The 24,623-nt window shown below is 39.5% G+C and overlaps 4 protein-coding genes and 1 long non-coding RNA gene across 7 annotated transcripts in view; 4 read left to right on the forward strand and 1 right to left on the reverse strand.

Annotated features, from left to right (window-relative positions):
• LOC126757207 (putative inorganic phosphate cotransporter) overlaps positions 1–2,477 on the forward strand; it is a 2,954-nt gene extending 477 nt beyond the window's left edge. The window contains 4 exon segments of the mRNA XM_050470911.1: positions 772–910; positions 963–2,048; positions 2,105–2,250; positions 2,252–2,477. Of these exon segments, the coding sequence (XP_050326868.1) occupies positions 772–910; positions 963–2,048; positions 2,105–2,250; positions 2,252–2,312 (1,432 nt within the window). The 3' untranslated portion in view covers positions 2,313–2,477.
• Positions 1–6,523, reverse strand: part of LOC126757209 (uncharacterized) — an 8,605-nt gene extending 2,082 nt beyond the window's left edge. Inside the window, exon 1 of the long non-coding RNA XR_007666709.1 lies at positions 6,139–6,523. This is a non-coding gene — a long non-coding RNA (uncharacterized LOC126757209). The remainder of the gene's footprint in view (positions 1–6,138) is intronic.
• Positions 6,524–7,301: 778 nt separating this feature from the next.
• LOC126757194 (putative inorganic phosphate cotransporter) lies at positions 7,302–9,283 on the forward strand. Of its 3 annotated transcripts, XM_050470898.1 has the most exons (5): positions 7,302–7,436; positions 7,505–7,641; positions 7,711–8,784; positions 8,841–8,973; positions 9,041–9,283. In XM_050470898.1, the coding sequence occupies exons 1-5, from the start codon at positions 7,379–7,381 to the stop codon at positions 9,061–9,063; spliced, it is 1,425 nt and encodes a 474-aa protein (XP_050326855.1). In that variant the 5' UTR covers positions 7,302–7,378; the 3' UTR covers positions 9,064–9,283. The 3 variants fall into 3 exon arrangements, with proteins under 3 accessions (XP_050326855.1, XP_050326854.1, XP_050326856.1); XM_050470897.1 differs by having other exon boundaries at positions 8,841–9,283; XM_050470899.1 differs by lacking the exon at positions 9,041–9,283 and having other exon boundaries at positions 8,832–8,909.
• A 5,001-nt stretch (positions 9,284–14,284) lies between these two features.
• LOC126757208 (putative inorganic phosphate cotransporter) lies at positions 14,285–16,123 on the forward strand. The gene is made up of 4 exons (XM_050470912.1): positions 14,285–14,362; positions 14,446–14,582; positions 14,657–15,742; positions 15,800–16,123. The coding sequence occupies exons 1-4, from the start codon at positions 14,299–14,301 to the stop codon at positions 15,995–15,997; spliced, it is 1,485 nt and encodes a 494-aa protein (XP_050326869.1). The 5' UTR covers positions 14,285–14,298; the 3' UTR covers positions 15,998–16,123.
• Positions 16,124–19,558: 3,435 nt separating this feature from the next.
• Positions 19,559–23,575, forward strand: LOC126757203 (putative inorganic phosphate cotransporter). The gene is made up of 4 exons (XM_050470908.1): positions 19,559–19,748; positions 21,826–21,962; positions 22,051–23,130; positions 23,201–23,575. Exons 1-4 carry the CDS (start codon positions 19,712–19,714, stop codon positions 23,381–23,383), a joined length of 1,437 nt encoding a protein of 478 aa, XP_050326865.1. The 5' UTR covers positions 19,559–19,711; the 3' UTR covers positions 23,384–23,575.
• The last annotated feature ends 1,048 nt before the right edge of the window (positions 23,576–24,623 follow it).

The following is a 24,623-nucleotide window of genomic DNA, read 5'->3' on the forward strand; positions in this document are numbered from 1 at the left end:
CAGCTTGTTGTAGAAACTCAGTTTGCGGTCATCATCAGCTGGTTGCGTTGGCGCGTAAACTTGTATGATTGCGTTGCTTCCAGTTTTAGAATAATAATAACTCGGTTTTATTGCGTTCGCGCTCGTTTATTGGTTCCCGTATGATAAGCGACTTACTAGTATTTTTACTCAGGAAAAAGCCGATCCCATCAGAATGGGTATTGTGCAGGCTGCTGGAGCAGGGGCACTTCTGGAGTCGATGTCTCTTGACGATACCATTATCTCACTTACAGCTCCTCCGCTGTCGTGCCTACGATATATGTAGCTAAGTGATTGATAGTAAAGAGGCACGTGGAGGCAAGGTGAGAATATGATGGTAACGAAGACCGCATTTACATATTTTTGAATGGTAAATAGATTAAAAGTTTAATGTAAATATTTAAAATTCTCGTCTATTATACCAACTATTTACTTTATTAAATTATTACACGATAAGGAATTTAACGATAAAAAGAAATGCAACTAACAAATTTTTAATTGCATCTCAAAGCCGTAAATAATAGTATAGTAAAGCTTATAATATCAAGTAAAGCTAAATGCATTCAGTTATAGTTTTATCATTGAGAAGTAAACATTAGTAAAGTTGTAACAATGGTATCGAAGGATACTACTGAGAATGCTACAGAGACTGCGGCAGAAATTGAAGGAAAGTATAGAGCGTCTGCTAAAAGGCATCGCACTAATTTTTGACGTTATAATGAGTAAGCGTGAGTGATGATTTATATTTTGAATAGGTCCTAGAGTGGGCGTGCGACACTTGCAAAGCTTCCTTTTATTCCTCGGTTTCTCGGTGGGGTTTATGCAACGAACCAATCTCTCTGTGGCCATTGTGGCAATGATGGATCGGAATTCAACAAATCCAGATTTTCCGGTGCGCCCAGAATTTTATTTAATTTTTTTAATACAACTTTTATTTTCTATAGGAGTATAACTGGTCGGAGCAATCCAAGTCACTGTTGCTAAGCAGCTTTTTTTGGGGTTACGTCATCATGCAGATACCAAGCGGTCAGTTGGCGCAGCGATTTGGCGGTAAAGTAATGTTGCTTTTCAGTATCGGCGTTTCAGGATTTTTCGCCATATTTACGCCCTTAAGCGCACAAATGGGCGATTGGCAATTCATTTGCGCTTTACGATTTCTGCAAGGCTTCTGTCAAGCTGCCGTATATCCTTCGGTGCAAATTATTTTAGCCCGATGGGCGCCACCAGCTGAACGCGGTGTACTTGCAACAATTTGCTATTCCGGCTCACAATTCGGCACGATCATCATATTGAGTATTAGTGGTACATTAGCTACTTCAAAGTTTGGATGGCCGAGCATTTTCTATGTTTCCGGCGGTTGTAGCATTATCTGGGCGCTTGTGTGGCTGTTGTGGGGCGCTGATTCTCCACGTCAATCCAAATTAATATCATCAGAGGAGCGGAATTACATTGAATCAACATTAGGAGCGATTTCAAAGAGTGAGAATAATGCCATCTCAGCAAAGTTGCCCACACCTTGGTTGAGCATAATCACATCCGTGCCATTTTGGGCACTATTCACATCCCAATGTGCCTACAGTTGGGGCTATTGGACATTGATAACACAAATACCCTCGTACATAAAGAATGTGTTCGACAAAGATATCAAAAGTAATGCCTTGCTCTCCGCCCTGCCATATGCCGCTAATCTAGTACTCGGTTTGTGTTTCTGTGCCCTTGCCCAGGTACTGCTGTCAGCGAAGTTGTTGCGCACAAATGCTAGTCGCAAGATTTTCAACACGATCGGTATATGGATACCGATGGCGGCCACAATTGCGCTGGGGTTTGTTGATGCCAATAGCGCTGATTTGGCCGTTATTCTACTTACTGTGGCTGTGGGCGCCAACTCAGCAACATTTTTGGGTGGATTTGTGAATCATATTGACTTATCGCTGAATTTCCCCGGAACATTGATGAGCATTACAAATTTAGGGGCTACTTTGATGAGCATTATTACACCATTAGTTGTTGGCGTCATTGTGACAGATACGGTGAGTAGCTCAAAAATAATAGACGCAAATATAATATCAACTCATACCAATTGCAGACAAACCCAAATCAGTGGCGTTTAATATTTTACATTATGGCATTGTGGTATTTTATTGGCAATTTACTGTTTATAACTTTGGGTAGCACTAAATTGCAGCCGTGGAACGAGCCGGCGAAACGAGACACAGATCATGAGCGTATCAAATCAAGTGGTAGCAGGTACCCAGGAGCATAAATTACCAAAACTTGTATTACCTAACTGGTAGACAACAATTAGAATGGTGAAGTCATCTACATTGCATTTAGTAAACATGCTGAGATGAAGCATAATGCTAATTCGGAATATGATAGAAAAAGTGTAAGAATTAAGTATATACGATTTTTGGTTGTTCTTTCAGTTTTAATAAGTTTTTGCCACTAAAGTTTGTTAGTAACACAACACAAGTCGGTTCAAAGCACAACCCCTAATATAGAGGCACTCTCACCTTACTCACTCTTACCTTTCTCTCATCATGCCTCAGGTTATCTTTAAAAATTGTGAGTAAAAATAGTACAAATCAAATCAGATCTTTTATAGTTATTACTGATTAATTGGTTCATGAATATACAAATTATATCCCAATGGCTAAAATGATGCTTTTGTTCTAAAGTAGGCCGATTTTAGTCCTTCTCGACCTTGTCCTTCCAATGAAGTGGAGGTCTTCCTCTTACTCTGTTTCCCCCCGCGGATATTGCGTCGAATACTTTCAGAGCTTGAGTGTTTTCGTCCATTCGGACAACATGACCTAGCCAGCGTAGCCGCTGTCTTTTAATTCGCTGAACTATGTCGATGTCGTCGTATATCTCGTACAGCTCATCGTTCCATCGAATGCGATATTCGCCGTGGTCAACGCGCAAAGGACCATAAATCTTTCGCAGAACTTTTCACTCGAAAACTCGCAAAGTCGACTCATCCTTATCCATTCTGGAGAAAGCAGAACTAACTAACTATGATATCAATATCAGCAGCATACGCCAGCAATTGTACACTCTATTAAGCGAGACGGTACTCTCTTTGTTTAGTTCTCCTGCTCGAATTATTTTCTCCAGAATTAGGTTAAAGAAGTCATACGAAGGGGAGCCACCTTGTCTGAAATCTCGTTTGGTACCGAACGGCTCTCAGGGGTCCTTCCCCATCCTGACGGAGCTTTTGATGTTGCTCAACGTCACCTTAAAGAGCCTTATTAATTTTGCGAGGATACCAAATTCAGACATCACGGCGGCAGCTCCTTTTCGTGCTGTCAAAAGCAGCATTGAAATCGACGAAGAGGTGGTGCGCGTCGATTCTCTTTTCACGGGTCTTTTCCAAAATTTAACGCTTGGTGAATCCTGGTCAGTTAAAGCCACACTGATAGGGTCCAATCAGTTTGTTGACGGTAAGATTTAGTCTTTCAAACAATACGCTCTATAGAACCTTATACGCGATGGTTAAAAGGATTATCCCACGGTAGTTGGCGCAGATCGTAGGGTCTCCCTTTTTGTGGATTTGGCAGAGCACACTTAAATTCCAATCGTTGGGCATGCTTCCGTCCGACCATATTTTACAAAGAAGCTGATGCCGTGTTTGAATAACTCGGCCGGCAATTTATTGTTCGTCAGCCGGGTAATTGCTCTTCGAACTTCTTCATGGTAGGACAATGGAACGTCTGCTCCATCGACTTCGATTGGTGAATCGGGTTCGCCTTATCCTGGTGTTATGGTTTCACTGCCATTCAGCAGGCTGAAGAAGTGTTCCCTTCATAATCTTAGTATGCTCTGGGCATCGGTTACTAGATCCCCTCCTTGGGTTCTAGAAGAATATGAATTTTACGAATTACGAATTTTCGAGTATTACCCTTGTCGGCTAGCTTGTCAAGCTCATCATACTCACGCATTTCGGCCTCTCTCTTTTTCTGTCTACCAATACGTCTCGCTTCCCTCTTGAACTCTCGGTATCTATCCTATCCCGCACGTGTTGTGGTCGAACGTAAAGTTGCGAGGTAGGTAGTCAGTTTTCTCTCCGCTGCGACACTGCACTCCTCCTCGTACCAGCTGTTCTTGTGCATTTTCCGAAAACCAATGGTTTTGGTTGCAGCTGTACGTAAGGAGCTTGAAATTCCGCCTCACTGTTCCCTTATACCGAATTGTTGACGAGTGCTCTCAGAGAGCAGGAGTGCAAGTCGAGGAGAAAATCATTCGGCTATCTGTGGTGATTGTAGATTCTCGACATCGAACCTTCCTTGCGTGGTGGCTTTTTCGATCTGGAGACAGCTAGGTAGCTTGATTTTCTTATACTGGAATCTAGGACTTTAGATAACCATACTTCAGGTCCCAGCGAAGTCGATCATCCTCAACCCTTTTAGGGATGTTTCGTCATGGAGGCTGAATTTGCTGACTGTTGCGCCAAATATACCTTCCTTGCCCATCCTGGAATTAAAGTCGCCAAGCACGATTTTGACATCGTAGCGGGGGCAGCTCTCGTAGGTGCGCTCCAAGCGCTCATAGGCATCTCTGATTACATCGTCTTTCTCTTCCATCGCGGCGTGGGTGCAAATCTATCTTCCGAGGCTGTTTATGCTTTTTCATTGGTAGTGTTTTTTACGTGGCGGGTCCCAAGCCCAGCGCGCAACCCTGTGTAGGGGATGTTTCACCAGCTCACTTTAGCTCGCCTTCAAACGGATGTTCTTAGGCTACCCAGAGGCTACTTGGTCAAAGACCGGAAGTCGTGAGCTGTTTGAGTCATATTTAAAAGAATCATTTCTGGTTCCTCCCAAGCAAATGGCGACCAGAGAACTTTCCTCACTTGCGTAAACTTCTACACATAACTCCATGGTGCACTTAATGGCTTGTGCAAAATATTATATTATAGTTTGAGCTCACTAAATATATTGAGGTGGCTCAAGGTACTCTGTTGCTTCATTAAATCAGCAAAATTTATCTTAATTTGTACACTAGAAAGTGAAAGAAACAGATCAAATTTAAAATTGCAATATATGCGAAATAGGCGTGGTTGTAGTCCGCTTTCGTTAGTTTTGGCGCTAGAATATGGGAATATCAAGGTAATATTATGTGACAAATTTGGCCGATATTGGTCCAGTAGGTCCTGAGATATGGCTTTTCCTTCCAATTACGCTGATCTATTCCTCATTTTCCAGTTTTTGCACGTCATCCAAGTTTCGTTAAGATATTTCAATTTTTACTCAAGTTATCGCTTGGACAGACAAACAGTCACTCCCATTTCAACTCATCTCATCATCCTGATCATTTATATACCATATAAGTGTGTGGATAAAAGTTCCAAATGCGAACATCTTATCGAAAATATCGGTCAACCTGTGAGATATATTAAAGAAATACGGATAAAAGTATGTCTGTATGTCAAAAATAAGTTGAACCGGATAAATAATTTCTTTAAATTTTAAATTTTCGACCTTATAGTTGACTTTCTGCCGCATACTCCACATTGGCAAATGTGTGAGTTATTTTAACCAAATTGAGGGAGCTTGTTCTTCTAATAACGGTGCATCTTTATGCGCAAAATAGATAAAATCAAGTGAAAATAAGTCCGAGACCCCATCTAACTAACAAACCATATTCAGCTGAAAGAATTTCCTCGACTTTGATCCTGACAAGTTACAATAATATCTAACGTTCGGTAACTCCCGAACCTAGCCCTGCTTTAATTGTTTTCATTGTCAATGTTTTGTCGTTGTTAATTTCTAAACCAATTCTACCCGACACAGCGCATAGATTCTTATATTTTGCTCGCATGTCGGAGTGTTTTACAATCAATAACCGAATGTCATCGGCATACGTCAGTTCTAGGGTTGAAGAGTCGACTGCAATTTGTCCTTTAACTAGCCAATGATATGAAGGGTGTTAATTTGGTCAACACATGTACGACTCGGGCGAAGCCCGGCTTATTACTTTCTCAGAGATTTTTCAAGTTTTTAATTAATCCGACTTAAAAATAGACTGAAGTAATAGAGAGAGAGGTATAGTTCCGCGATAGATTTTACATTGAAAAATATCGCCACTATTTGGGAGAACGAGCGAAATGTCCTTACCAATTACGCTTATCTCGTTGGTACCTCCTTTTTAATCTAGTTGTAGTGTTGGGCAGCTAGGCTGTAAAGTGCTGGTGCTCGTTTGTCTCTCTTTGGCTCTGGTTTACGCCCCTAGCACTTGTTTGCTCATTGTTGTCCGAACTCACTTTTGTATGGATAAGGTAGTCACTCCGTATTCCCGTTCTGCCATATGGTGCAGAGGCAAGGGCGATGACAACATCTGATGAGTCTTTGGTTCTTGGTCAGTTCGGAAAGATCGTTGGGTAATGTCATCTTGCGGCGTGTAGCGACTTGGGTGTATGGCTGTGTGATGTCTTCATGGGTGGAGTAGGGTTTTGTGTATTAGTATGTGGTGTTTTCGTGAGTGGATTGCGTTAGTGTGGTGTATTGGCGTTCAGTGCAGTGCATTGAGGGGGAGGCTTAGTTCAAGCAGTCATCCTTTTCTGGACTCTTCAATCCTTTATATACTCTACCTTCCACGCTTGACCAGAATGTGTGAACTTGTTCTGAGTTAAGGGCTGCGATCACTGAAGGAACTTCAGAGAGTGACGTGAATAGAAAACGGCTTCAATTCGAATTATTAATGTGGTGAACTATTCATAATTAAAGTTGGTTCCATGGGAAGCGTACTTTTTTTTATTTGTGTGATTTGTATCTGAGAAATGTCATCCAGATTATTTGCGAACTATGTAGGTTTTTATAATGCGTTGCACATATATTCTTTGACACCCAACAGATATGATTTGGGAGGAGTTTAGCGGGTTAAAGTTCCGCAATCTGGCTTGCAATGCTTCCTCAAAGGAAGTAGATGGGCGTGAAAAATGAATTAAACGAAAATTTATAAAGTGTCATAACTAAAAAGATGTAAAAACTTAACAATGGGAATGGCACCGCCCACGTTTAGATGACATCCAGTCCTCCTGAGCTTGAGATCAGCGCTATCTAATAATAATGATACTAATGATAAAACAGTCAGCACATGCTTTTGAGCGGTAAATTAATTAAGAGTTTATTAAATGTAAATATTTAATATGCACGTCTGTTACACCACCTATAGTGCTTTATTAAATTATTAGACGATAAAAAAATCAAACAAATAACGAAACGCAGTTTCATGGATTTTTAATTGTATCTTAAAGCCGTAAATAATAGCATAGTAAAGCTTATTCCATCAAGTAGAGCTAAAATGCTAATGCACTTAGTTCTAGTTGTATCTGCGAGCAGTAAACTTTAATGAAGTTGAGATAATGGTATCGAAGGATATTACCGCTGAGAATGCTACAGAGATTGCAGAAAAAATTAAAGGCAAGTATACTCGTAGAGCGTATGCTGAAGGGCATCGCACTAATTTTCGACTTTATAATTAGGAATAGGTCCTCGAGTGGGCGTGCGACACTTGCAAAGCTTCCTTTTATTCCTTGGTTTCGCTGTAGTGTTTATGCAACGAACCAATCTCTCAGTGGCCATTGTGGCAATGATGGATCGGAATTCAACAAACCCAGATTTTCCGGTGCGCCCAGAATTTTAATTTTAATTCTATTTTTTAATATAAAATTTATTGTCTAATGCACACTTACAGGAGTACGACTGGTCGGAGCAAACCAAGTCACTGGTAATAAGCAGCTACTTTTGGGGTTACTTCCTCATGCAGATACCAGGCAGTCAGTTGGCGCAGCGATTCGGCGGCAAAGTAATGTTGCTCTTCAGTGTTGGTATTGGTGGCTTTCTCACCATATTTACACAATTGGGCGATTGGCAATTCATTTGCGCATTGCGATTTCTGCAAGGCTTCTGTCAAGCTGCCGTATATCCTTCGGTGCAAATTATTTTAGCCCGATGGGCCCCACCAGCCGAACGCAGTATACTTGTAGCACTATGCTTTTCCGGCATGCAATTTGGCACAGTCATAATAATGAGCATTAGTGGCATATTAGCCACTTCAAAGTTTGGTTGGCCGAGCATTTTCTATGTTTCCGGCGGTTGTGGTATTATCTGGTCGCTTGTGTGGCTAATGTGGGGCACTGATTCTCCGCGTCAATCCAAATTAATATCATCAAAGGAGCGAAATTACATTGAATCAGCATTAGGAGCGATTTCAAAGAGTGAGAATAGTGCCATCTCAGCAAACTTGCCCACACCTTGGTTGAGCATATTCACATCCGTGCCATTTTGGGTGCTACTCATTACGCATTGTGCCTACAATTGGGGCTATTGGATATTGCTGACACAAATACCCTCGTACATAAAGAATGTGTTCGACAAAGATATCCAGAGTAATGCCTTGTTCTCCGCCCTGCCATATACCGCTAATCTAGTATTCGGTCTGTGTTTCTGTGCCCTCGGTCAGCTATTGCTGTCAAAGAAAGTGTTGAGCACGAACGCTAGCCGTAAGATCTTCAACACGGTTGGCATGTGGATACCGATGGCGGCCACAATTCCGATGGGGTTTGTTGATGCCGATAGTTCTGATTTGGCCGTTATCTTACTAACGTTGTCTGTGGGCTTCAATTCAGCTGTATTAATGGGTTTTTATATGAATTTCATTGAGTTATCACCAAATTTCGTCGGAACATTGCAGGGTATTATAAGTTTTGGAGCTACTTTGATGAGTATAATTGGCCCGTTAGTTGTTGGCGTCATTGTGACAGACACGGTTAGTACTTTAAACATAATAGATGCAAATATAATATTAACTCATAGCAACTGTAGACAAACCAAAATCAGTGGCGCATGATATTTTACACTATGATATTTTTCTATTTTATTGGCAATTTACTGTTTATAACTCTGGGTAGCACTAAAGTGCAGCCCTGGAATGAGCCGGTGAAACGAAACGTAAATCGTGAGCAATTCAAATATCAAGCAGCACTAATCTGCAGCCTATCTAATCTAAACTTGTATTTAAATAGGTGTTCAACAAACTGGTGAATGACGAAAGCATCTACAATATATTAAGCAAAAAAAGCGGGAATGCGGCGTAAAATATCCGAAATATAAAAAAAAAAACTATTGGATATAAGAATATTTGTTTTGATAATAATTAGCTATTAACTAGTTTATATACTTTTGCAACATGTTGCTACAGAGTATAACTGTTTTGTTCATCTAACGTGTTTTTTTATCACCTAAAATAAGTCTGAGAAAGATTTTGAACCACGAAAATGCAATGCTGGCGAATAGCCGCTGTCTTTTAATTCGCTGAACTGTGTCAATGTCATCGTATATCTCGTACAGCTCATCGTTCCATCGAATGCGATATTCGCCGTGGCCAACGCGCAAAGGACCATAAATCTTTCGCAGAACTTTTCTCTCGAAAACTCGCAACGTCGACTCATCAGTTGTTGACATCGTCCAAGCCTCTGCACCATATAGCAGGACGGGAATTATGAGTGACTTATAGAGTTTGGTTTTTGTTTGTCGAGAGAGGACTTTGCTTCTCAATTGCCTACTCAGTCCGAAGTAGCACCTGTTGGCAAGAGTTATCCTGCGTTGGATTTCTAGGCTGACATTATTAGTGGTGTTAATGCTGGTTCCAAGATAGACGAAATTATCTACAACTTCAAAGTTATGACTGTCAACAGTATCAATATCATCGGCATACGCCAGCAGCTGTACACTCTTATAGAAGATGGTACCTTCTCCATTTAGTTCTGCTGCTCGAACTATTTTCTCCAGAAGGAGGTTGAAGAAATCGCACGATAGGGAATCACCTTGTCTGAAACCTCGTTTGGTATCGAACGGCTCGGAGAGGTCCTTCCCGATTCTGACGGAGCTTTTCGTGTTACTCAACGTCAGTTTACACAGCCGTATTAGTTTTGCGGGGATACCAAATTCAGACATCGCGGCATAAAGGCAGCTCCTTTTCGTGCTGTCGAAAGCAGCTTTGAAATCGACGAAGAGGTGGTGTGTGTCGATTCTTCTTTCACGGGTCTTTTCCAAGATTTGGCGCATGGTGAATATCTGGTCGGTTTTTGATTTTCCAGGTCTAAAGCCACACTGATAAGGTCCAATCAGCTTGTTGACGGTGGGCTTTAATCTTTCACACAATACGCTCGATAGAACCTTATATGCGATGTTGAGGAGGCTAATCCCACGGTAGTTGGCGCAGATTGTGGGGTCTCCTTTTTTATTTATTGGGCATAGCACACTTAAATTCCAATCGTTGGGCATGCTTTCGTCCGACCATATTTTACAAAGAAGCTGATGCATGCTCCTTATCAGTTCTTCGCCGCCGTGTTTGAATAGCTCGGCCGGCAATCCGTCGGCCCCTGCCGCTTTGTTGTTTTTCAGGTGGGCAATTGCTATTCGAACTTCTTCATGGTCGGGTAATGGAACGTCTGCTCCATCGTCATCGATTGAGGAATCGGGTTCGCCTTCTCCTGGTGTTATGCATTCACTGCCATTCAGCAGGTTGAAGAAGTGTTCCCTCCATAATTTAAGTATGCTCTGGGCATCGGTGGCTAGATCACCTTTGGGGGTTCTACAAGAGTATGCTCCGGGCTTGAAACCTTTTGTAAGCCGCCGCACTTTTTCGTAGAATTTTCGAGCATTACCCCTGTCGGCCAGCTTATCAAGCTCTTCGTACTCACGCATTTCGGCCTCCTTCTTTTTCTGTCTACAAATGCGTCTCGCTTCCCTCTTAAACTCTCGGTATCTATCCTATCCCGCACGTGTTGTGGTCGATCGTAACATTGCGAGGTAGGCAGCCTGTTTTCTCTCCGCTGCGACACTGCACTCCTCCTCGTACCAGCTGTTCTTGTGCATTTTCCGAAAACCAATGGTTTCGGTTGCAGCTGTACGTAAGGAGTTTGAAAAGCCGTCCCACAGTTCCCTTATACCGAGTTGTTGACGAGTGCTCTCAGAGAGCAGGAGTGCAAGCCGAGTAGAGAATCGTTCGGCTGTCTGTTGTGATTGCAGCTTCTCGACGTCGAACCTTCATTGTGTTTGTTGGCGTGCATTTTTTGCTGCACAGAGGCGGGTGCGAATCTTGGCTGCAACAAGATAGTGGTCCGAGTCGATGTTAGGACCTCGGAGCGCACGCACATCTAAAACACTGGAGACGTGTCTTCCGTTTATTACAACATGATCGATCTGGTTGGCAGTTTTTCGATCCGGAGACAGCCAGGTAGCTTGATGAATGTTCTTATGCTGGAATCTACAGATAACCATATTTCGGGCCCCGGCGAAGTCGATCAGCCTCAACCCATTTGGGGATGTTTCATCGTGGAGGCTGAATTTACCGACCGTGGTGCCAAATATACCTTCTTTGCCCACCCTGGCGTTAAAATCGCCAAGCACGATTTTGACATCGTGGCGGGGGCAGCTCTCATAAGTGCGCTCCAAGCACTCATAAAAGGCATCTTTGGTCACATCGTCCTTCTCATCCGTCGGGGCGTGGGCGCAAGTCAGCGATATGTTGAAGAACCTCGCTTTTATGCGGATTGTGGCTAGACGTTCATTCACCGGAGTGAATGATAGTACTCGGCGACGAAGTCTCTCTCCCACCACGAATCCCACACCAAACTTGCGTTCCTTTATATGGCCACTGTAGTAAATGCCACAAGGACCTACTCGTCTTTGTCCTTGTCCCGTCCATCGCATTTCTTGGACGGCGGTGATGTCAGCCTTTATTTTCACGAGGACATCAACCAGCTGGGCAGCGGCACCTTCCCAATTAAGGGACCGGACATTCCAGGTGCATGCCCTTAAATCGTAGTCCTTATTTCGTTTGCCGTGGTCGTCATCAAAAGGGGGGTCTCTCATCCGAGGCTGGTTGTTACTGTTCATTGGGGGTGTTTTTTTACGTATCGGGTCCTAAACCCAGCGCACAACCCTATGTAGGGGATATTTCGCCTTCTCACTTTAGCTCGCCTTCAAACGGATGTTCTTAGGCTACCCAGAGGATACTTGGTCAAAGACCGGAAGTAGTGAGCTGCTTGAGTCATATGTAAAAGAATCGTTTCTAGCCACTCCCACGTGAATGGCGATCAGAGAACTTTCCTCACTTGCGTGAACTTCTGCACATGACTCCATCCTCCCGACTGCTACTTTTAAATGTCGGACACAATGCGTATTCTGGTAAAAAGTCACAGATCATATGATAGATAATTTCGGAAAAGATTTAAGGGGAAAGTATCTGAAGTCGTTTAAAAAAACCGATTATTTCTACTGTCTTAGCCGATAGGTATATTCTCTAAGAAAATGACCGCAAAATTTTAAAAAGCCGATCTTAAAAAGTGTGCTAATGTTTGCACTTGAAAGTGACTCCCGCCAAGTTCACCTAACTTTCACCATAAACTAGAGGTACTTCCTTCTTTTGAAAGGTCATGCGTGAGTAGTGTCAAGCTGTCATACTATTTTTGTTCAATATTGTTAATCATTTTATTATGAAAACATTTTCGTCTGAACAACGTTTACAAGTCGTTCAACTATATTACGAAAATTCACGTTCTGTAAAAAATGTGTTCAGCGATTTGGCCCATTTTTGGCTCAATGGGTATCTACCGTATTAATCTATTAAAATTTACGCATTAGAGGCGAGGAGTAACCTAAAAAGTCTCAAGAGTTGCCATTTCATCCAGAATAAACAACGGCTTGGTGTGGCTCATATTTCTTTAAAATATAAACGGCTTTAAACGGCGCCACTTCACATACTTCCCACACATCGCATAAATCAATGGATTTATTGATTGAACACTTTGTTGAGCAGATAATTTCACATTCTGGGGAGGGCGATTGGCCCCAAGATCATGTGATATAACACCGTTGAACTTTTTTCTTTGGGGATATGCAAAGTTTAAAGTTTTTCGAAGTCGAACGAGTCATCGAAAATTGGACTAACCATCTGAGACGCAGCTGCGGCCAACATTTGAAAGAGATAATCTTCAAAAAATAAATGCCAACGAATGTTCTTTCGAACGACAATAAACGTTCTCCATTAAATTTGAACTTTCTGTGTTTTTTCTTTAAAAAAAAGTTGGAAATCTCGAAATGGATCACCCTTTAGTGTTGCAAACTGGTCACTCACAACATTATCGTAAAGTTTAACATTTTTGGTAGTGCACAAACTCAGAACTTTTCGACCTACGAGCGCTATTTATGTTGCTTACAGTAACTTAAAATATTCAACTCGGCCAATAAATGGAATTTTTCTAAAATTTGATGTCAATCAAGACCCAGTATTTATCGATGGTATGAGAAATTCAATCTAGATCGTAGATCAATCCAAGGCGAATTTCGTGTAGATCGTCCAAAATCAGTTTTTGTTCCGCGAACGGCATTACACTACATACTCGTATTGCAAGAACATTTGACTGCAAAACAAATTTGTGTACGTTGGCTCCCAAACAGGTTTTCAATCGCTCAAAAAAGGTTCGTGTCGATTGGTAGAGGAAAATGAAAAGAAGGAAAAAAATGAAACGGACCACTATAGCATATAGCTGCCATATACACTGAACGATCGGAGTAAATTATTCTATCATTTCACGTACCAATTCGTGTTTCTGCAAAACATGGCACTATAGATCCAAAAAGCAGAATCATTTACGACGTCAGAAAGGCATACGAGCACAGAAAGTACTTTACAGTAAAATCACTTTTCGGTAATATTGCTTTCTGTAGTTCAGGCTTTTGTATGAAATTAAAGCATTATTATCACTCATAGAACATTTAAGTACCGTTTAAGTAATAGATGATTATCACGTATGTGATAACGACCGATAAGTACTGATTTTAATTGACATCAACTATTGCTGATAACAGCTCAATGGTATGCCGCAATAAATGCCCCAACAAAGCGTCAAAAATACCAGAAAAGCATGGTTAGCCCACTGACGAATATATGCTATCTGATCAAATCTAATCCAGACAGGCCGAATTATGCAGCTCGCGCAATCCGAATAGTTTAACAATTGTTAATTCTAGATTTAGCACTGACTAACATTTATGATACTAACGATGAAAATGTTAGTGTAGGTTGTAGAGCAATCAATTAATTAAACGTTTATTGGAAGTAAATATTTTAAGTGCTTTGTCTGTTAAATTACATTACATCTAAAGTGCTTTATGGAAACAGTAAACGATAAGAAACTGAACGACATGAAATGCCGCAAAATGTAATCAGTTTTAATTTTATCTCCGAGCAGTTAACATTACAAAAATTGTGCTAATGGTATTGAAGGATACTCGTATTACCGCTGAAAATTCTGACGAGACTGCGGCAGTAACTGACAGCAAGTATAGACTGTATTCTGAGGGGCAACGCACTAATTTTCGACGTTACCATGTGTACCCGCATACTTTATATTTTCAATAGGTCCGAAAGTGGGCGTGCGACATTTGCAAAGTATGCTGATATTCTCCGGTTTCTGTGTAGCGTTTATGCAGCGAGCCAATCTCTCAGTGGCCATTGTGGCAATGATGGATCGCAATTCCACAAATCCAGATTTTCCGGTGCGTTCGTAATTTTTAAATCTGTTTTTGTTTTTTTTTAATTATAACGGTGATTGTCTTCAATATATATATAGGAGTATGAATGGTCGGAGCAAACAAAGTCACTGCTACTGAGCAGCTTCTTTTGGGGTTACGTCCTCATGCAGATACCAGGCGGTCAGCTGGCGCATCGTTTCGGCGGTAAAGTAATGTATCTCTACGGTGTCGGTATTTCTGGATTTCTCGCCTTGTTTACGCCCTTAAGCGCACAACTGGGTAATTGGCAATTCATTTGCGCTATACGATTTCTGCAAGGCTTCTGTCAAGGTTCCCTATATCCTTCGACGCATACGCTTTTGGCACAATGGGCGCCACCAGCTGAACGCGGTATACTTGCAACAATTTGCTATTCCGGCCCACAATTTGGCACGATCATCATATTGAGTATTAGTGGCACACTAGCTGCTTCAAAGTTTGGTTGGCCGAGCATTTTCTATGTTTCCGGCGGTTGTGGCATTATCTGGTGTTTGGTGTGGCTGCTGTGGAGCGCTGATGCACCGCATCAATCCAAATTAATTACACCCAAGGAGCGAAATTACATCGAATCAGAATTAGCAGTGATTTCTAAGCGTGACAATAATGCCACCTCAGCAAAGTTGCCCACACCTTGGTTAAGCATACTCACATCCTTGCCATTTTGGGTGCTACTCCTTTGCAATTGTGCCTACAATTGGGGCTATTGGACAATGATGACACAAATACCCTCTTACATAAAGAATGTGTTCGACAAAGATATCCAGAGTAATGCCTTGCTCTCCGCCCTGCCATATACCGCTAATCTAGTATTCGGTCTGTGTTTCTGTGCCCTCGGTCAGGTACTGCTGTCAAGGAAAGTGTTGAGCACGAACGCTAGCCGTAAGATCTTCAACACGATCGGCATGTGGACACCGATGACGGCCGCCATTGCACTGGGGTTTGTCGACGCCGATAATGTTGATTTGGCTGTTATCTTACTAACTGTCGGTGTTGGTACCGACTCGGCAACATTTTTAGGTTATCTTTTGAATCACATGGATTTATCACCGAATTTCGCCGGCGCTATGATGGGCATTACAAACTGTGCAGCTAATGTAATGAGCATTTTTGCACCGTTACTTGTTGGCGTCATTGTGACAGATACGGTGAGTTGGTCAAAAATAATAAACGTAAATATAATATTTACTGATTGCCAATTACAGACAAACCCAAATCAGTGGCGTTTTATTTTTTACATTATGGCTGGGTTCTATTTTATTGCCAACTTACTGTTTATAACTTTGGGTAGCACTAAATTGCAGCCGTGGAACGAGCCGGTGAAACGAGATACAGATCGTAAGCATATCAGATTTCAGCAGTTGCTGCTGACCTGGTGTATATCTAATCTAATTTGTATTTAAATAGGTGTCCAACAAAACGGTGAATGATGAAAGTATCTATACTTTAGCTAGCAAATAAGGGGAGCTGGAGCATAATGCTTGAGTTGATGTATTTTCATTTTTTATTTTGTATTTTTGATTTTTGTTCACCTGAAATTATCATTTTTGTTATCAAAGTCCTATCTTTAACTTTGCTATTTTTATTTGAGATAATTTTGTTTAAATAAAGTAAAAATAACTCAAGATTATCGAAAATATCCATACATCAGTATAACCAAAGATTTATATGGAAGAAATTAATTTATATAAAGAAAATGTCCTAAAAAGAACTTCTATAATTGTGATTGTAAATAAATAGAATAAACGCGGTCTCTCCCCTTAAAAGCCAAGCAAGAACATCGGCGGTCGCTCCTACTAAGTTGTATGGCAAACAAGTAGAAGGAACAAAAATTAATTAATTAAAAATTAAATATAAAACAGAATATTAACAACAAGCCACATGTGAGAAGATATAGGACACAATGTATCAAAACATTTATTAAAAAAAAAAAAATTAATTCGCTGGATTACAAAATGCTAAATTCTTTAGAGTCATTGCAGATAGAGAACTGCACAGTTGTGTGCACTTATTTGAATAACGCCTAGTCTTTAAGTGAGCTGGTATCTTTAAAGAGAATTATATGTTTAGTTAGAATTAGTATTTGGTGAACATACTAATATTTGCATTTCTATTTCGTAACATTTGATTATGGCTTAAATGATAATACTTTTGTACAGTGTCGCATGATTGGTTTTACTCAAGTAAAATGGAAACCGGATCAAAGGATTTTCCTATTAGGTTGAATATTGCTTAAAGTACGAACGAACCGTAATCGGTAAGAAAATTGGATAATGGGATTGACGGCAGCCGATTTTATTCATGGACCTCAGGTTGAGGTTCTTGGTTGGTTGTAAAGAAAGACACAGGAACGCCAGACAGCAGGCGCCCGCACTTCGGCCTTCTATAGGTGCATTGTACTACCGGTTTGCAACCAAACTAAGCCTTATTCAAAAACTAAATGGATTTTGTAAAAAACCTAGTGGTGGTATCTTAACGTTAGGTTAGATATTACTACAAATTCCCTTTTGCTTAGAAGTAGCTGCTTTTTGGTCAGTCCATCACCAATGCTACCACAAAATAAATTTTTAATAGATCTAGGTGTTTCTCTATTGCCTCAAACATCTCTTTGAAGAGCTGAATAGTCTAGGTAGCTTACGGGAATTATGTTCCTATTTGCCCCAGTGCGGTGACTGCCTTTTCGTTTTCTTCAATTGGCATAAGACTGAAAGTATAGTTATTTTCCTCATTCATAACCTAGATTACATTTAGTATAGACCTTACGGACAGCTTGGTTGTTCATTAAAAGGTTTGCTGATTAAGGTTGGTACGCAGCTCTCAAGTAATTGCTCAAGAAAAAAAATACATTATTTCTCAAGTAATTTTGACAGCTGGTTACGCATTGTGAATGATCTACATTTTTTTCGTAATATATACGTGTGTATGTGTATGGTAACATAAAGATTTTCATTGAGATTTAAGAAAGTATAGTTTTTATGCAACATTTCAAAATGGAATATACTTCATAATAATGATTTACTAATTTAGGACGAATTTGACGATTACTTAGATTTCCTTCAAGAAACAATTGTTGATTTGATGTTACTTCGCAAAACAAGGTTTGCCATATTCATTGAAAAAAAGTATCAAAAATTTTGATTTCTTGAGAGCTGCGTATTAAGTTTGTCGCAGGAAAGTATCTTGAACGTTTCTTAAGCGTTTTTTTATATGAAGTTTTTACGTTTCTTGAGAGCTGCGTACTAAGCTTAAGGCAGAAGCCCACTTCGGCCTGAAAAACTGAATTGTAGTTATTTAGTTTGAAGCTACTTTATACACTTAACATTACAACAGAACAAAAGTCTTATGTGAGTTGCTTATCTACCTCTGACGTTAACATGCAGAAATTAAGAAATGTTCCTGAAAATCGTCGTGTAGGCACCAGGAAAATTTAGCAATTTTCAAATTGTTCAATATAGTCCAAGTCCACGACCTTTGTTTACATTCAGCCAAATCAATAACCTTTGTTTACATTTCAGGTCACGAACTCTTCTCTTTACATCTCAATGAATCCTTTGTTTACATTTAGCCAAATCCACAACCACGTTTGAATTTCAGATCACTGACCCGTTAGAATTTAAGAGGTCAATGACCACTTTGTTTTAATTTTGTGAGGTCAATGACCCTTTTGCTTACATTTAGCAAATTCCAGAACGTTGTTTGATTTTCAGATCACTGACCTTTTCGTTTAGAATTTAAGAGATCAATGACCCTTTTGCTTACATTTAGCCAAGTCAACAACCTTTGTTTACATTTGGGGTCACTGACTGACCTATTTTTTTACATTACAAGTGGTCAATGGCCGCTTTGCTTACATTTTGTGGCGCTTATAACTTTTTTGTTTTCTTTACATCTTGTTACCATTTTATAAGGTGAGGGACCTTTTACTCTTGCTTACATTTAGCCAAGTCAGCAACCGTTCTTTACTTGACTTATTTTAGTGCCTTAATTATTGACTTCGAAATAATGTGACTTGTTATTATAAATTTGGGATATTAGTCCATATGTTCCCCTCTTGTGCCCAATGTAACCCTAGCACTTCTTTAAGTATGTGTTTTATTTTAAATTTATTATTAGATAAAACGTGTTATATTTATAATACAATTTAAATGTGTTGAAGTTTTCTAACAGTAATGTCACGAGCAGCCTCTTTTATTGACGTTAAACTCGGTACATTCTCGGGATGCGAATAACTTTAAGTGACTTTGCAATTTGCTTGTTTACGTTGAACGGTACTTTTGAATAAAAAAATTTCCACTACGAATGGGTCCTAACTTCCGTTATGAATAGTTATAGCAGAAAGAGCGGCATACAAATCCTCAAGTGCTTGGCGCTTTAAAGACGTTGTCATGTTTACACACTCTGTTATTTACTTGTTTACTATTATATACCTACTACTATTATATATTTGCATATATTTTTGTGTATAATTACTCAGACAACGTGCAGCTAGCATCACACATGATAAGCGCCATGTGTGTACTGTATGTACATACATATGACCGAGAGATAAGTCTTAATCGTGTTCATAAATATGAGTTAATCTGCAAGTCCAACTTACGGCGTTGGTGTATGGAGAAAAAAAAATCGGTAGCACCAAAGTATTTGTGACCAAGTATAAATAACATTTAAATACTAAAAATGTATAGGTATTTATATATGTATATTAAAGGTCTTTATCATAAGAGCGACCTAGCCAAGTGGTGCACATTTAAATAAATAAGAAGTAGATACTAAATATAAATGTTATAATAATTTATTTGTGATGATACAAGTGTTAACGTTACCCAGAGATATCTTCATCTATAAAGTGTGTTCTTTGCAAATCTTTTGTAGTTACTACTTATTTATAATCTCCCTAATAATCGTTTTGATTATTTTCTTAATAACTCGCTACATGTACTTGCCTCTGACAGTTATATCTATGGAAGCTGGGGAGTAACTTGTTGCTGAAGAAAACTTTTAGAAGCTTGCCACATCTCAAAGCATTCGCACGCGCCAAAATTGGATTCGGGAAATGTCAAAAACCATTTTAATTTTTTACTTCCTCTAACTGCAATAATAAAAACCTATTCGTGAAAATGGAGAAATGTGCGAAATATGAAAGAGAAGAAAAAGGTTTGTGAAGTGTAGGAATTAAGGATAAATTTTAGCAACAAAGTAAGCGGTTTATAATTCAATATCCTTTGAAAATGTATCACACAATCAGAAAAAGAAGTTTGAATTATAAGAACGAAGAATAAAATGAATGGCTTTAAATTTTTTATAACGGACAAGCAAGTATTGAGAACGTGAAATGATTGGAAAAGCACATTGAAATTAACATAAGGAAAGTTATAAATATAAAATACAATTTCTAGTTCAAATCAGTCGAAACTAACTTTCAAAATTAGCTGCACCATACACAAAAGGATTACACTCAAGCACTAAACTTAAAAATCGGAAATAATCATAAACTGTCAACCGTCGAAGTGTTTTGAGAGAATAACAGTTACAAGTGTCTCAGCACTTTCGACATAAGACAGCTTTGTGCTAAGTTTGAAACACCTTGAATCCCAACGAATAAGCTGAAATCAAAACTTTTCGTCTATGTGTTGTGATCAATGATAAAGAACTTAATTTTAATTGCTCACAAGTGATCTACCCGAAACATTAATGACTAACTTATTTGAACATTGGAAAAATCAGAAAAATATATAGTGTTATAACTTGAGAATATGTGAGCCTATGTGAGAAGGATAATCAGCGGATTAAAATTTATTTGAAAACAGAGCATCACAAACTACTAAAACTATACCGACTAAACGTAGAGAAAATATTTTCCTATTATAAAGATAGTCGAAAAGGTCTTTTCGTATTTTGCCAATAGATGTCATTGCAGTCGTATATCTCCAGTGCTACCAATCACATTGTGTCATACCATATAGTGTTGGAAAAGAGTAATTTTAAAAATTAAATTCAGGAAAGTTGAAATAAAGTTACAGCTGTTCAAAACTGAGTGAAAAAAATGAAGAAACTCACTATATTTTTAAATTTTTGTATAAAAAAGGGAAGAATGCCACACAAGCCACCAATGAAATTTGTGAAGTTTAGACAATGCTTTTCTTTCTGAAACAAAAAAAATCGATCGCATTTCGATAAAAATGGTAAAAAAGGAGACCGTCACAAAAGCCATGACATTGCTAAGCAATCAAATCATGACAATAATTTAAAAAGGCTGGCTATAAAAAGATCGATGGTACCGCATGAAATGAATCTAATGATCGGTGCATTAACATCTGCGATTCTTTGCTGAAATGAAATGAAATCGTACCATTTCTGAAGCCAATGGTAACAGGAGACGAAAAGTGTATCAAATACGACAATAATGTGCGAAAAAGATCATGGTCCAAGCGTGGTGAAGCTCAACAAATGGTCGCAAAGCCACGATTGACGCCTCGAAAGGTTATGCTGAGTGTTTGGGGGAATTGGAAAGGAATCATCCACTAGCTGCTCCAGCCTGGCTGAACGATTAACTCTATATTTTACTGTTAACAACTAATGAGATTGAAGCATGTAATCGAAATAAAAAGGCCAGAACTGATCAACAGAATGCGCTTCGTCTTCCTTCAGGACAACGCTAGACCACACACATCTTTGATGACTCGGCAAAAACTGGGAGAGCTTTGCTGGGAAGTTTTGATGCATTCACCATATAGCCCTGACCTTGTACCATCGGACTACCATTTGTTTCGGTCAATGCAGAACTCCCGTAATGGAGTAAAGTTGTGTTCAAGAGAAGCCTGTGAAAATTACTTCGTGTGGCACCGCCCACTTTAAAGTGACATAACAAAACTCAGGAACTCTTCGGCCAATTTGAATAAAATTTGAAATAAAACAAGCTCTTGCCAACGATACTAGAGCCCAGAAAGAGACGTTTTTGGTATTAGCAGCATTTTTTTCGTAAAATTGGGGTTTCAGTAATAAATCTAATTCTTCAAATTATTTTTTTTATTTCCATATTCTGGGTCATTCAAGCTGGTTAATATATTTGACACAACAATTATCTAATAGCAGAGAGATTTAAAAACATGTCTTTTGAAGCTGAGGTTTAATCAAAAAATATGAGATTAATAGCGCCCTATCATGGAGCGTAGTCACTACTTCTATGTAAAAAAATCATGATTATAATTTTTTTCATTTTTTAAACTTTCAGCTTCATTCTTTGGCGCTCGTCATGTGCAGTGTTTCATGATTTTCATCGGTCTAACAGTGGCTTTCGCGCAACGAGTTAATTTTTCCGTGGCAATTGTGGCAATGACGGACCGGAATGCAACAAATCCGGATTTTGAGGTAAAGTGAGCTAGCATTGCCAACTATATAACTGAAGATATACTATATATAGTATAAGTATCTATAATCATATCATTCACCTACACAGGAGTACGCATGGTCGGAGCAAACAAAATCATATCTGCTAAGCGGTTTCTTCTGGGGCTACTTCGTGACACAAATACCTGGCGGTCAGTTGGCGCATAAATATGGCGGTAAAATTATGTTGCTCCTAAGTTTGGGCCTCAGCAGTATTTTGTGCATGCTCACACCGCTGACAGCGCGCTTAGGCGATTGGAAATTGGTCTTTGCATTGCGTGTGGTGCAAGGCTTGATACAGGGTTGCATTTTCCCCTCTACACACACGCTACTCTCCAAGTGGGTGCCACCCGAGGAACGCGGTTCGATCGGCACCTTCTGCTATACGGGCGTACAATTCGGTAGCGTCCTAATGATGGGCATCAGCGGTACTATAGCGTCGTCGTCATTAGGCTGGCCTGGCATTTTCTACATTTCCGGTTTGATAAGTTTATTGTATGCTGTTATGTGGTACTTTGTGGGCGCCAGCGAACCTAGTGACTACAAATGGATATCTGCCGAAGAGAAATTATACATTCAATCAGCATTGGTGACGTCGACTAAACCGGAGGAGGAGCATGTACCAACGAAGACGCCATGGGTTAAAATACTCACCTCGGTACCATTCTTAGTCATTCTAATCGCACAGAGCACATTCGCTTGGGGCTTCTGGACTATGCTCATACAAATTCCATCATATATGAAGAATATACTGAAACAGGATATCAAAAGCAATGCTGTCATGTCGGCGCTACCGTACCTGGTTAATATGTTCCTGACCTTTGGGTTTTGTGGCCTAAATAATTTCCTTATCAAACGAAATTTGATCAGCATACGCACAAGTCGTAAACTTTTCAATACCATCGGCTTCTGGGTGCCGGTGTTGCCACTCATATTACTGGGTTATTTGCGCGAAGATCAAAGCAGTTTGGCAGTTGGTTTACTTGTCATCTTAATCGGTGTCAATTCAGCAGCTTACTTGGGCTTCTTGACCAATCACATTGATTTGTCGCCCAACTTTGCTGGCATACTAATGGGCGTGGCTAATTGCATGGCAAATTTAATGGGTGTAGTTGCGCCACTGCTGGTGGGCTTCATCGTCACTGATTCGGTGGGTGAAAGTTTTGCTGATTTTTTGTATTATTTTTTATTTTCTTGTGTTTTTTTTTATATATTTTTAGAAAAACGTCAATCAATGGCGCATCATATTCAATATAACCGCTGCGCTTTACTTTATTGGCAATCTGCTATTTATCCTCTTCGGTCAGGTCAAAATTCAGAAATGGAACTATCCCAAAGAGGCGGAACAGCAAAGGGATCATATCAAATTCGAGCCAGTCAATGTGGAGAAAGAAGTCTATTAGCGCCAAACACAATGTATTCTTATTTATATTATGATATTTATGCGACCTGCTTGCCCGATTTATGCATTGTAATGTGCTGATGTCATTAGTTAATTGTAGTGTTGTAAGTTTGCTTATGTTGACCCTCATAGCTTTTACAAAGTTATGAGGTGTGGCGTTAAACAGAGAGGAATAAAAATGTACATATGTAAATTTATTTTTGTTTGTCATTAGTCTATTGACCTTCTATAATTACTTGCATTGATTACAATGTGTTTAAGTGGAAAATATTTTGAAATCAGCGAAGTACTTAATTTGTTTGACTTATGTCGTTAAAGTCGACGCAAATCGTTTACTAAGTTATATTTTTTCGAATACCTGGCAATTCTATTTGTCAATACACTCTATACAGGGTCCATTAAGTTTGCCACGTTGGAAACTCCAACGCTGTAAGTTATATATACACCAGTGGACCCGGCCAATACAATGAAATTTTATTTACGAATAAAAGCGAGAACGTTTTTGTCTTGAGGTTTATTATACCCTGAACAGGGTATATTAAGTTTGTCACGATGTTTGTAACACCCAGAAAGAAGCGTCGGAGACCCTATAAATTATATATATAAATGATCAGTATGTTGAGCTGAGTCGATTTAACCATGTCCGTCTGTCTGTCTGTCTGTCTGTCTGTCCGTCCGTCCGTCTGTACATATACGAACTAGTCCCTCAGTTTTTAAGATATCCTTTTGAAATTTTGCAAACGTCATCTTCTCTTCAAGAAGCTGCTCATTTGTCGGAATTGCCGATATCGGACCACTATAACATATAGCTGCCATATAAACTGAACGATCGGAATCAAGTTCTTGTATGGAAAACTTTCACATTTAACAATGTATCTTCACCAAATTATTTTCTAAGGCAACAATGTAATCTCCGAAGAAATTGTTCACCTCGGTTAACTATAGCATATAGCCACCATACAAACTGAAAGATAGGACTAAAAGAAATGTTCCTGTGAAGGGAATATTTCGGTGTTTGACAAGATATATTCACCAAATTTTTTAGATTATTTTCATACAAATAAATTTCACTGTAAAAAATAACGAATTTAAGGCTGCTTCTTCAATGTCTGGTTACTAACCTTGCTTTCCAGTTAATGGAGTTGTTCGCTTAATACATTATACTTAACAAACATCAACAAATTGTGGGACCGGCCAACGTGCATGGTTAATGGCGATGTCCGGCTAATAGAGCGACCATT

Source organism: Bactrocera neohumeralis, chromosome 4 (assembly GCF_024586455.1).
Source record: "Bactrocera neohumeralis isolate Rockhampton chromosome 4, APGP_CSIRO_Bneo_wtdbg2-racon-allhic-juicebox.fasta_v2, whole genome shotgun sequence".
NCBI classification, from domain to species: domain Eukaryota; kingdom Metazoa; phylum Arthropoda; class Insecta; order Diptera; family Tephritidae; genus Bactrocera; species Bactrocera neohumeralis.